Source organism: Ursus americanus, chromosome 22, assembly GCF_024610735.1.
Source record: "Ursus americanus isolate L20-20 chromosome 22, mUrsAme1.1.p, whole genome shotgun sequence".
Lineage (NCBI taxonomy): Eukaryota > Metazoa > Chordata > Mammalia > Carnivora > Ursidae > Ursus > Ursus americanus.
The window spans coordinates 50,130,929-50,145,004 of NC_142148.1; the positions used below are offsets into that span (position 1 = coordinate 50,130,929).

Here is a 14,076-nt window from a genome sequence, read left to right on the forward strand (position 1 = left end):
GCTGTGACCAGCCAGCACCCTGACGATGCTGACGATGGCCTCAACGGACACATCATGACTACTCAGGGCCTGACAGTGATGGTTATGAGGACGTGACCCACAGCCTCCTTGTAGTCAGCCGTGGCCCTGACAGAAGCAGGAAGGACGTGGGCTCTGCACCGGGACCGCCTGGGCTGGGACTCTGGCTCCGTGGCCCATCCACGGTCTGCCATCGCCTCTCTGCACCTTGGTGTCTTGGCAAGGTTGTCGGGAGCGCAGAACACCGAGCACACGCACCGGCACACAATAATCGCGGGCTCCACGGATTACTTATCACCCTAGTAGTCACTCCACAAATACTGACTCCAGCACCAACCGCATCCTAGGCACAGCTCCCGGGGTTGGGAAGACCCAGTGAACAGAGCAGGCAAAGTGCCGGCTCTCTAAAAGTTTATATACAATTTGTGGTGAAAGTCAGACAGCAGATACACAAACATCCGTGGGGTGGCTGTAAGCGTGACAAAGACAAATAAGCGAGTTAAGGGTGAATAACAAGTGAGGAAGCATTATTCCACACAGGGCAGCTGGCAGAGGACACTCTGATTCAGTGACATCTGAATGAAGATCTGAGGGGAGGAAAGGAGTCGTTCAGTCATGTGCAGGGACAAGAGTTCTGACCTGTTGGAAGAGAATGGGCGACGGCCCTGAGGCTAGAGGATGAGTGGGAAGGCAAAGGCAGCTCGAGCCCAGAGCGCAAGCACTGAGTAGGAGGGCTGCAGGGAGAGGTAGGATCGGGAAGTGGCAGATCACAGAGGGCCCGCACGTCCTGACTACGGAGCTCGGAGCACTGGGAGCACAGCAGGGTCGTCACACGATGTACGTTTCTCAGACCAGGCAGGTGACAGTGTGTAGGACAGACAACAGGGCCCAGAGGAAGAAGCAGGAGGCCCGGAGGCGAGCACAGTACCCTGGCTGAGAAGTAATGAACCAGGTTAGTATCTCACCCTGTTTTCACTGATGGGAAAAACGCTTCAGGGCTTTAGGTAAGTGGCCCAAGGTCCCACAGGTAGGAAGAGGCAGACAGGGATTCCTCTGCAGCAAGTACATGCACAAATGCCGCGGAGCAGAATGAAACTAAGAGAAGGCCCCTGTGGCTCAAAAACAGAGGAAGAGAACTGACCTTACTCTTGTGCTGGCAGGCTAGCTCTTCAGATCGTGGGAAGGATTCTGGTCCCTGCTTCAATCGGTACAGTCTGGCTTGTCTGTTCCCCCACAGCCCTGCTGAACTGCCCAAGGTTGCCTGATCTAATCGCATTCCATCACCCTGGTTCAGTCCTTAAACCACAGCACCCAACCCCCACAGCCTACTCGCCCACGAGTGCTGACATCCCCACTCCCCTCTCGTCCATGAAACTTACCATTCTCCTTACCCTTCCGTTACCATTCTAAGAGCCTGGCTGCATCCTGAGACACATTTCCACTATTCTGCTCTCTGCCATTCCATGGATTTCTGCATAGCAGCTAAATATAACAGGCCCCAAATAAATCATCCTTTTGCTTCTTCTAAGAAATAACTTCCTATTAAGACCACTGACACTAACCTCCTCAATCTTACCACCAACAATGAGCACCAAGATATCCATAAGCTAATCAACTAATGGCGAGGTGGAGTAGGAAGTGTTTGGACAAAGAATCTGTTAACCTTGATACTGAGAAGGGTCAGCTAGCCAGTCTGTGTGTAGGAAATAAACAAACCACAATCTCCAGAAACAACACAGATATTGTTGTTTCTTGATGGGTCCTGCAAATAACGTGGTACTGGACAACTCTTTCTTACAACAGACTTCCATTTAAAAATCCTCAAAGAAGGATGGAGATAGAAATTCATCGTTAGGAAAAATTGCAGCAGTAATAGCTGTAAGAAAGAATCATCAATAGTACTGAGATTAATGGGTGAAAATCAATGAGAAACAGAATACCTGCATAGTCTCAATATATCCCCCAGCACGTACTTCTAATTACAAAAGAGAAAACAGTAACTTCACAGTGGAGAAACCTGGCCAGCACCTTAAACCAAATGATCCAAGTGCAAATCACCTGTAAAAAGGAGTCGCCTCATCATCACAGACTTCCCGATAAGCTGTGCTGTGACGGCTTCAACAGCCTGGCTGTCGTACTCTTGCCAACAACACACAACGTCAATATAACCATGAAAAAAACCCCAGACCAACCCCAATTGGCAGACACGGTACAAATAACCAGCCACTATTCTTCAGAAGTGTCAAGTTCATGAAGGACATAGACAGACTGAGGAACTGTCCCAGATTAGAGAAGACGTAAGGAGACCGTGAACAGCCACATGGTATCCTAGACCAGGAAAGGGATGGTAAGTGGGACACCTGTGGAAATCTGAGTAACATCTGTAGATCAGTTAATAGCACTGTATCCATGTTAAGTTCCTGGTTTCAATTACATACTATGTTTATGAAAGTTTCAACATTTTAGGGGAGCGAGGTGAAGAGTATGCAAGGCTTCTGTCAACTATTCTTCCAACTTTTGATACATATTGAGAATCAAAAGAAATTCGCAGACTGATTGTTCCATAACTGTGGTAACAACACCCGTAACACCCACCAGAACCGCTCTCCAACCAGCCTCTCTGGAGCCAATCTGTGGCCGCAGACCCAACGGACACGGACGGACACTGACCTATCTCCCTGCTGCTCGTATCTGGTGCAGAAGCATCCAGTACATGTTTAACACCAGAAAACTGAAAGTCCGTCCTCATTTTAAAGGCATCACTTCCAAACCTGTCAGAGCGCTCCTCTCTTTGTTGTCTTTCTGCTTTAAATCTCAGCAATGCAGGATTACAATGAAAGACTTACTTTTAAATGAAGGCATGAGCAGAGGCAGTGTCATTTCAAGGTAACACAGGAAACCATGAAGCATAAATGAAAGCTTCCTAAACTATCATTATTCATTTTCACTTGTCATCTTTGAAAAATGGCACCTTTCCTCTCTATAAAAGACTTTTTCTCCTGCCAAGGTCTGAAACCAGTGGTGTCCTTGCAGAGCGAGGGGCTGCTACACGGCAGGGACAGAGCAGTGCTAAGTAGGACCGTGTCTTGGTAACAATGAGGAGGGTACTCTGCACTTGCTCGGCAAAGCCCCACAACACTTTCTCAAAGGCCACACGAGCCATGTCTCAGACCTGGCCCTCGAAGCCCTGGATTCGACAATCAAAAGGACTGGACCATTTCCCCCAAAGCTCAGACAGTCTATTTATACCTGACTAAGCCAAACAGACCACTCTACACAGGTGACTCCAGATACCCAAATTTAATTACCAAAATTTGGTTCATTAGAAAGATCTAAGTGCTAAACTTCGAAGTTGAAATCTGTCTGGTGGAAATCTCTCAAAACTGCAGGACACTGTTTGCTGCAGTATCGATTAGGACGGTATTGTGACGTCCTGGGGTGTCTCCCTTATGGAGACTGGGGGGCAAGCTGCTCCTCCCAGAGAGGCTCTGGATGACTTCCCTCTGGTCCTTTACTTACATGAGCCACATTGTCTTACTTAACTGATGTGTTCCCAACAATATTCTTTTAGGTTTTTTTTTCTTCACTTTACAAAAGCTTATCATGCTGTATGTCATCTTCTGGGACTTACTTTTTTTTTTAATTAAGGTAAAATTCACATAACAAAACATTAGCCTTTTTATAAAGTGTACAGTTCAGTGGTACTTAGTGTACTCACAACACTTTCCTGGAAGACTCAATTCTGCCACGAAGTTACGTAGCTAAGATTCGTCCATACTGCTGCACATCCCTACTGTTCGTTCATTTTTACTTGCATGACGTTCTTGCAACTCTAGCCCGGAACAGACACCTAAGAGTCTCTCAAGGACAAAATCTGCAGTGGAAGTGCATAGAGTGGGCAACGCCCGATTTTCAAGCTGTTCACCAGATGGCTGTACCCATTTACCTTCTCACCAGCAGTGCAGGCAAGAGCCTGCTGGAGCCACCGCCTCTCCACTGTCAACAACTTACTTTTGGCCACGCGGAGAGTGGCAGACGGATCGTGCGGCCCAGATTCCCATCTCCCTAATGGGCGAATGAAGCCGACAGTGGCTGCCTATGACTACTGGCCAGACTTGTGTTCTCTTTATGACGATACCGTCGTGTTTCTGGCCCATTTAGTGAATTGTCTGCAATTTTCATATCAACCGGAAGAACTCTTGACACCGTCTTTTGTTCATTACATATGTGGCAAATATCACCTCTCACTTGCAACTTGCTTTTTGCACTTTTAAAAATATACCTTTTGATATACAGAAGTTCTTTATCTTAATAAAGTCAAATCTGCTTTCTTTCCTTTTATAGTGAACACTTTGGGGGTATTAAATCTTCCTACTGCAGGACCAGAGACACAGTCAACTCTATTTTCCATGAAACTTTGTCTCACTTGATCCATCTCAAGTGGGTGTCTGTGTATTACTTGAGGTAGGATCTAACTTTGTTGTTCTTCCCACAAGGAGAGCCATTTATCAAATCAGCCCTTTCATTTCCCCAGTGGTGAGTCATGATGCCTCTGTGAGGTCACACTGCCTGCTTCAGTTACAACCCACTGTGTGCTGCAAGCTAGCTCACAGAGGTGTTTGAAGAGCTGAGGACTCAGGAGAGCACGCTTCTATCTCAGGATTACTGGACCATATCAACAGAGCCTATAGCAGAGAGTCCAAAAAGAAAAAAAATCTATGTTCAAAAACCTCCCGAGAATGGAGATTGACATCCAATTATTCTGGTGAGTCCTTTGACTAAGACCTTACTTCTCAAAACTAAAGCCAGGCGTGCGGCTGCCCTCACAAAGCCACCCATGAACTGAGAAGATGCCTGCTAGCGAGGAGAAAACACTATCAATCGTTCATTTCTTGTCCGACCTGTCTTACACAGGAGTAGACAAGAAATAGGTGAGTACATGGACTCCACTCTCTACCCTCCACCAGTGGAAGCTGTAGGATGTCAAGGAAGCTGTTAATAAACCTCTCAGAACAGCAGGTTTCTCACAAGTGAAGTGGAAAAAGGTGAGTACCCACCCACTTGATAAAACTATCATAGTAAGAATTAATTTTGGTAAAGTAAGCCAAGTGCTTCGCACAACGCCCTCCACATAGTAAGCAACATGTGTTAGTGTGAAAACACTGCAACGGACACACACTAGTAATGAATACACGTTACTATTCCACCATACTGTGTTTCCTCTTACTTGACACTCTCACCACCACTAATTCACTTCTCACTTAAAAAGTTTTTACTGGGGGGCGCCTGGGTGGCACAGCGGTTAAAGTGTCTGCCTTCGGCTCAGGGCGTGATCCCGGCATTACGGGATCAAGCCCCACATCAGGCTCTTCCGCTATGAGCCTGCTTCTTCCTCTCCCACTCCCCCTGCTTGTGTTCCCTCTCTCGCTGGCTGTCTCTATCTCTGTCAAATAAATAAATAAAATCTTTAAAAAAAAAAAAAAAGTTTTTACTGGGTGCCTACTACTTACCAGGCACAACTAGCTAGAAACGAGGCACAGATCAGACAGTAAGACCAAGGCCCTGTGGGAGAAAAGTCATCCAGTGGATCGGCAGTGGGCCCTACAGACAGAACGGTTGGAGAAGACCACAGGAAGAGGGGAGAGCAGAGCACTCGCCCTAAATGATGGGAGGTCTAAGCCATGCTGGAAACGGCAGGGGAGCACATTCACCAGAGTCCCAGCAGGTACAAAGACTCCAAGGAGCAATACACACTTGGCTTGTTCAAGAACCAGGAAGAGAGCCATGTGGCTAGGGTGGAGCAGGTGGAAAGTTCTCCAAGATAAAAGTCTGTCCCATTCACCAGGCAAGAAAGCTGGCGGCAGAGAAGATCCTGACCCAGTACTTTTGAAAAGGGAACACTGAAATGTCAGAGTGCAAGCCGCCGGAGTGCAGGAAGGGGAGTGAGAGCAAAAGGAGATGGGGCTGAGAGATGATCAGGACTCTCGAGTTGGCTCCACGGATGATGAGGAACTACTGGAAGCCTCTGCAGAAATGATTTACATATTTCCCTGGATGTGTATACTTTTAAAGACTTTTCAGCAAGTCCTATGAGCTCTACCTTAAAAAATCCTTGTATAACTGCTTTTCACTCCTTCTATTACTGCTCCCCCAAGCTACCAGCTTTTAGGATTTTTGTCTGGTTAGGCAAAAATTGGTTTATTGGTTTCCTGTAGGTCTATTGAATGAAAGTGTGATTTCGATGCCAAAGGCTGGTCTATAGAGACAAGAACGAGGAAAAAAGTTCACTGGAGCAGCCCCCAAATTTAAATGCTAAGCAGAAGACAGTGAATCGTCAGTAAAGTAGGAGGGTTGGGCACGCAAGAGGTGAAGCACAGAACATTGTTAGGTAAGAAATGACTGACAGCATCAGCTCCTAAAGGAAGGTGGACTGCAGTGCGAAGGGGAAGAGCCCATGGGAGGTATAGAAAAAGGCAGCAAGCCAGATCCTCAGCAAACTGGGAGTTTTACTTGGAACTATGAACTATTTAGGAATGTGTTTTCAAACTGATTAACACATTGCCATGTGCAGGCCTCTGTATTTCCATGTTAAAAAGGATAGTGAAAATCATAATTTAAAAATTGTTTACTATTGTTTGTTTTCTTTTTAATTATTAGGAGAGCTAAGTTTTAATCTTTTATTACTATTTTTGCTTTATGTATTTTGAGAAATGTTTTTAGAAACTTACAAGTTTAATTGTTCCATCTATTTCTACTCTTCATAAATTCTTGTGAAATGAGCCTTTTATTACTATGTGGTTGTTCTCCATATCCCTAAGAATGTTTTTCTGTCTTGAAACTTTTAAAACAGGGTTTTAATAAAGCAATACCAATCCCCTCATCCCCCTGGTGAGTAGGTAGGAAAATTCTTCTGTCTATTCATCCATCCATCCCTCTCCTATCTATCCATCCACCCATCTCTCCAGCCAGCCAGCCATCTATCCTTCTATCCATCCATCCATCCATCCATCCATCCATCCATCCATCCATCCATCCCTGTATCTATGCATCCATCCATCTTTCTACCCATCCATCCACCATCCATCATCTCTATCCATCCATCCATCTTTCTATCCATCTATCTATCCATCCATCTCTTTGTATCTATCCATCCACCCATCTTTCTATCCATCTATCCACCCATCCACCAAACTTTCTATCCATCCATCTACCCAACACCCATCCATCCATCTCTCCAAACACCCATCCATCCATCTTTCTATCCATCCATCCTTCTATCCATCCATCCCCTTCTCTAACCACCCATCCACCCACCACCCATCCATCTTTCTATCCATCTACCCATCCACCCACCATCCACCCACCCATCCATCCATCTTTCCATCCATCTATCCATCTTTCTATCCATCCACCCATCCATCCATCCACCCACCCACCCATCCATTCATCCACCTGCGCACCATCCATCTATCTAAATAAAATTAAACAGAATAGAATGCCTCAGGATGAAAACCTTAGAATTCAGTGTTCTAGTGAGGCTGGGTATGGTTTTGTGAAGTACATATGTAGACCTATATGTACATAGTTCTGAGACACGTACATGTATATGTGTACCGCATCTTAAGGTAAAATATTTCTTCCTGTAAGTCACATAAAAATGTCTTCATCATCACTGTTTTAGATACCTGTCATAAAGAGCAGATAGCTGGACTCTATTTTTTAATCACACACTAACAATCTCTGACCAGTTACTGTTAGTCTGCTTGAGCTTATTTCCAAAGTCTAGTCTGTGACTCCTCTTTGTCCTGCTTTCCAGTCCCTTCCTTCTATCCTTGCTGTTTGTCCCTAACACCTACTCACCCACATATTACTTAGCTTATAAAATCTACTTCTAATGTTTCATGGCTGTCTTAATATACAATTTTTTTATTTTTTATTTTTTAATACATAATTTTAAAACGTGGTTGATAGCTTCAATTCTGACAGCCTCTCTTCTGACATGCATCCAGTATTTGGGTTCTACTTTTTTAATATAAAAAAATCAGTTCTTATCATTATTTGTTTTTAGAGCCAATGCTTACTTTGAACCACCCAATTTTTTCCCTAGTACTCCTTCCTGTATCTGAAAACCTCCTTCGGAAATCACTTTTCTTTCTCCTGAAATATGTTTGTAGGGTGGCAAACTCTCTGAGGAAAGTACCTCTGTCACCCTGCTCTTGAATGGCAACTGAATCTGACGAACAAATACAGGTCGCCAGTTACTTTTTCTCACCACTTGGAGAGAAATGTGGAGAATTGTGAATTTTTCCCTGGTTGCTTTTAGCATCATCTCTTTTTCTTTTGTACACTATTTGACTATAATCCACCAAAGTGTAGATTTATTTCATTAACCCTGTTTGGGATCTTACGTTAGTCCTATACCTGAGGACTTCTGGTATTTGCCACTTCTAGAAAATTCTCAGCTATTGCCATTATCTCTTTGGAGTATTTCTTTTTCTTCATTCTTTCTATTCTCTTTGAGAGCCCTGCCCAGAAATGGGTTGACATTCTCATTCTTCATGCTACATAACGTGTTTTCATACCTACCACATGTTTATCTCTGTGGGCTATCTTTTGGGAAAATTTTCTCAGATCCACACTTCTGTTTACTAATTTTTCAGCTATATCTAATTTGCTGTTTTATCCATCCAGTGGTTTCTAGAACTTGTGTTTGGCCTTTTTTCAAATCTACTTGGTTCTTTTTAGAATAGTCTCCTGTTTCTTACTGACACTTTACGTTCCGCCTCCTTTGGCATGCACGGACAGGCAGTATAAAGCCTAACCCTCCCAGAAGCACCTACAGGGCCCACCTGTGCCTCCAGCCTCTTGTCCACACACCTTCACTGGTGCAGACAGTGCACTGTCAGACCACTTCTTGGAGCTAAAACCGCAGCAGTCCTCCTGAGATGGGCACGTTCATTGAAAAAGCCTGCACTGTGAAGTCAGCTACATTCAAGTCAAAGCTGTGTCCCGAGCTCTGTCCGTAATTGGAACTTAAATCAAGTTTGTTGCTTGTTTCCTCCGTCTTCACCTTATAAGACTGGGGAGAGCTATGTGACATACATATTTTACAGGCTGCAAATGTACAAAGAGTGCACAGCTGGCCTGGCGCCTGGCTCCAGCCACGCCTCGGTGACGATACAGCAGTGGCGGTATCTTCACCACCTCCGTCAGCGTCAGGTTCAGCACTGCGTGTGGCAAAGTTCTACCTCGCCCAGTCTATGCTTGCCTTACTTTTGAGGGTTCAGGCTCCATGAAAAAGAGTAGTGCCCACTCACCTTTACTTGATATCAAGCAAAATAAGTTGGCTTAAAAGAACAGAAACAGAGCTTGTATATGCAGCGGTCTACACTCCGCATCTTACTGAGCACTAGGGCTACTGTCATAATGCACTGTGCCTCTGACTTATCCATATAAATTAAGAAGGTAATAGAATTGTATGGAATAAAAATACCTGCAGGTATTTTTAACTAACTTCTAGGTATTCCTGGCTTTTAAACACTTATTTGATTGACTGGCAAAAGAGCTGGAGGTCAAATCTCTGCTAGCCATTGATGTAACCCAACCAAACTATATTATCACGGAATATCCTGTTAGCTTGTCAGTTCCAGCTGTTTGATAAAGCTGAAAATACAAGCATATTTCTCTGGTAAACTGTAACTAGGACAAGATCGCATTTGACTAGAGATTTATTAACCTTCACATGTTTGTTTTTCTTTTCGAATGTGTCTTCTAATCGATTTGGGTGCTGAACTGAAAGTGACCAACACTGAGTACCGTCCCCAATCCACAACCACCTTTGTCTCTGTGACTGTGTCTACAAAAACAAGGGTGCCTGCGCACGGGGCTCACCTCCTCTCACACTCTAGTGTTTTACACATATGGTTTCCGGCTAACGTGTTGCTCTGCTTAACAGTGGAAAAAATTATTATTTTTTGGAGAGAACCAGAGAAAGGACAATTGTAGAGAATCCTTTTAATTCACTTTCAGTCACAGCAGTCTCACTAAGGTCAGGACGAGTCACTACCTCATTTAATTGTAGCACGTGAATGTCAAGTACACACCCAGTCCTCTCAGGCGAGCCGGAGCGTACCGGGCTCGGCTCGCGAGCCATGCTGCCTGTTCATGAGATAATTAGATGTGGTCTCCTCAGGGCTCAGGAAGTCCTGCTGCACAAAAGAATGCTAACAGGCCAGATAGGAAAAAAATGAGGAATTGAGCTCTTCGAGCCGAGGCTGAAACAAAGGAGTCCTGACAAGAGAAGTGTGACTAGCCAAAGGCCATCACCACAGAACCCCTGAGAAGCTCAGGCAGTCCAGAGTCGGTGGTGCCACAAAGACAGACGGAACAGAAGTCTAGAAGAGATCACTGGTTAATCATTACCAGCCAATTGTATTTACACAGGAGTCGTAATTACAATCAGTAAGAAAATTAAGCAAAGACGTTCATCCTCTTGTGTGTGATTTAATATGCAAACAAATCAAGTGTGAGTCACGCCAAAGTAGGTATGTAATCTTACTTCCACTCCTCTGGTGGGTGTGCAAGTTCATACTTCTCCCTCACATTGGAGACACCTATATCCAAATGGAGCCAGTGAACCTCCTCTGACCGCAGGTGACTGAGGCGAAATCCATAGCAGGCCACGTGCTTTACTTTGTGACTGTCCACTATCTTCTGAATGATGCCCTAAAACATACCCCCCACAAAAATGACTGTTATAAACAAACAGAAAAAAAACAACTGTATGCTAAAAATTAATGCAATGTGCATTTCTTTTAGTTAGTTAGCAGAAATCTTTGGTAAAAAGAGTATCAAGTTAAATAAATTACTTCATTTTTCTCAGGAATCTTTTTTCTCAAATAGTATTTTTATGAACAAGGAAGAGTTCTGAATAAAACACAAGAGGCTCTTCCCTTTTCATTAGTGATAACCGAGGCACGGAAACGTAACATGCATTTCTGCAGCTCTACCTCTGCGGCACCCCCAAAACCTGACCAAGCATTCCGGCCGCCCCCTGGAGGTCACGTGCTGAGAACTAGACCTAAGGAGGGGGTCCCACTTTCTGAACCCAGGACAGCATACTGGTTTAGACCAGGCTACAACTTCATGTCATTTCTTAAGAAACACAGTTAGAAACATACAATGAAGGCCACGCTTCTGATAGTATCGATGATGTAGGAGAAGTTACTGGAAGCTAGGCCTACCCAATCTACTATGAGCTCTCTGTCGCTTACAATGCAGCAATCTAAAATAGTCCCCAAACCTAATGCTCCTGACACACGTGCCCATGAGTTCAGAGTTGAAGGCGGCAGGGAAGGCTGCCTCGCAAAGATGAAGCTTATCCTGGGACGAGGGCAAGGAAGCCGTAACCCCGAGTCTTGACCTGTGCTCTCACGGTTGTGGAGGTCTCGTGCGTACAGGGATGTAAATGGGCAGCACATATGGAAGACTCACATGGGAATACAGCAGAGACCATCCGCTCCCTTACGTGAAGGTGTGCTCATGATAACCACTGCACTCTTCTCAACACTTCAGGCCATTCATAATTTTTAATGAGGCTGCTATTAACATGCAAATGACTGCTAAAGAAAATCACTGTTTTTTTAAATTAGCAATTAACTGAAAGCATCATATTACTTGTAATATAAGGCACATCTTAAAAAGTTCCTACGTATACTAAATATGTCTATATTAGGGCATGATGCTGTTGATAATAAGAATGTTCCTATCCCTACTCATGAGAAAAGATAAGTAACGTGTCCTATATATGCAAAACCTGTCAAGGACCCAGTGTGTCCACACTAAAGGCATCATCACCTGCCCGTGGTCAGCCTCCCCTTCAGACTACTGGATCCCAGGAGAAGGTTGTGTATCAAGCACGGGAGAGTGACATCATCGGGGAGAAAGCACGGACAAAGGACAGGCTGGAGGAGTCAAAGGCAGATGAGCTCTCTGTGGGACAGGAAGGATGTGTGCAGCCTACAGATGTCTGGGTGAAACTGAAGTAAGCATAAATGTCCTTCCTGGCTTTTGATTCAAGGCCCAGAATTTCTGTCAGGCCACCACGAAAGACGCTGCAGGTTGTGTCTACCCAAGGGCACCCAGCCACGGGGCAGCGGGAGCCGAAACCCAGCCCGCCCCCTAGTCTTCACCTCTTGTGCTCTGGGGCAGGGGATCTGCCTAGGGGGAAGAGACAGACATTTCGAGTAATTCTTTCAGCGGCAACTTCTGCAGCTTCTCCTTGCCAACAACACAAATCCCTGAGCTGCACAGGACAGGCACTGGCACCGCTTTCGAATTCCCACGAAAGCGCTTTGTCTTCCTGTCCCAGCTCTACCAATTCACTACCGAGAGCCACCAGGGAAACTATACCAATTATACTTGGCACACAATGTTAGAGACTGTCCTTCACCTCATGCCAATGCTGGGTAAAATTAATCTTAAAGTGTTTATCGATGTGACGGACCATAGAAGGGGGGGCATTTCATTATTATAATTTACATTTCCCTCATTATATACTAGTGAGATGACACTGTACTTTCATTTCTAAAAGTTCTTTTTATGATTCTGCTTGGTTCCACTTGGTCACTTATCTTTCAGACTATGCTCTAGAAAGAAATAATGACCTTTCCACTGGTAGAAAGAAATCCTGCAAACCATTCCTTCATGTTCATCCACTCTTGAATGTTCACTCACTCTTTTGGTCATTTGCATCTAGCCTACATCTGGTGGTAAGACAGCACCCTTAGCCTCCAAAGCCTTAATCTAGAAGGAGAGAGGTGAGCATGAACAGTCTGTGGGGAAGGTGGCAACAAGATAACAAGAGATACTTGCTGTGTCTAGCTGTCTTCTCACAGTGATTTGCAAGATGTCTTTATTCTGAGAGAGATCTAAAACCACACACTGTGTTGTGAACAGTGCTCGTGTCTCTACTTCCCCCCAGGAGTTACAAGTGCACTCATCACTACTGATCTGTTTGTTACAACATCCAGCCGTTATTTTTCTGCGTCTCTCTTTCAGATGCTCCTCACAGTAAGGAAACTGACAGCTGTTACTGTCCTCGGCTCCTCCTGTGCAGGTCTTTCTGTACCACAAAGAAGGCGTGGAGATCCACACCCTGCTCTCCAACATGAGTGCAGCCCTTCTGTCGGCTCAGCACTCACGCAGAAGTCGGCCCCAACTCGGCCAAGACAAAGCACGCCTGTGTCTATCTGCTCCCTACTGCTGCTGTAACCAATAACCACACACGGAGGGGCTTAAAAGAACACAAACGTATACTTCTCCGTTCTGGAAGATCCCAAATCTGAAATGGGTCTCACTGGGCTAAAATCCAGGTGTTGGAAGGGATGTGCTGCTTTCTGGAAGATCTCGGCTGGCTTTCTCCAGCTGCTAGAGGCCCCTCTGTGCGTCTGCACTGCAGCCAACCCTTCATCCGCAGTCCCCTCCCTCGGACCACAGCCAGAAAAGGTCTGCGGCTCCTCATCTCCCCCATCTCAAGGTCCTCTTCATCTCGGTAACATCTTCAAAGTCCCTTCTGCCATGGAAGGTCACATATACACAGGTTCTAGATTAGGATGTGGACGTCTTTAAGGGCCATTCTTCTCCCTACCACAATCGCCACCTCTAAGCATCTAGTGATAAGAGAATTCTTTCTCATGCTCTTACTGTCCCATATTCTTCTTAACACTGCTTTTGAGTCTGTTTTTTTCCTTAAGGATTTTCTTTCTAGTTTCTTCCTGGATGATACTCTCCCTCCATTAAAGGAATAATTTAACTAAAATCTCTGTAGTCCTTTCCTGCACCAAAGTTATCTGAAAAACCATAATCAGTGTTCGAGCTTTTAAATGCGCATTCACCCGATCCTCTATCAGACAGAAGAAGTTTACGTCTGAGACACACATAAGGCATCTGTGACACCACCTAGCAGTGAACACTGGAGACCACGGGACTACCACACACGGAGTTCCCCAGGCAGCCCTCTGGGCTGAACTCAGGGAAAACTGCCCGCTGGCTGCCTTC

The 14,076-nt window shown here is 45.1% G+C and overlaps 1 protein-coding gene across 3 annotated transcripts in view; it reads right to left on the minus strand.

The window, feature by feature from the left end:
* LOC148108121 (focal adhesion kinase 1-like) overlaps positions 1 to 14,076 on the minus strand; it is a 78,421-nt gene that overhangs the window by 19,457 nt on the left and 44,888 nt on the right. The window contains exon 1 of one of the 3 annotated variants that reach the window (XM_087853828.1): positions 10,577 to 10,716. The exons of 1 other annotated variant lie outside the window; for it this stretch is intronic. Coding sequence is in view for 1 of the 2 variants with exons in the window: in XM_087853830.1 (XP_087709956.1) it covers positions 10,573 to 10,743 (171 nt within the window). In the remaining variant the exon portion in view is untranslated. Of the gene's footprint in view, positions 1 to 7,528; positions 10,744 to 14,076 lie in introns of those variants that run through there. One more of the 3 variants, XM_087853830.1, reaches the window with a different exon arrangement.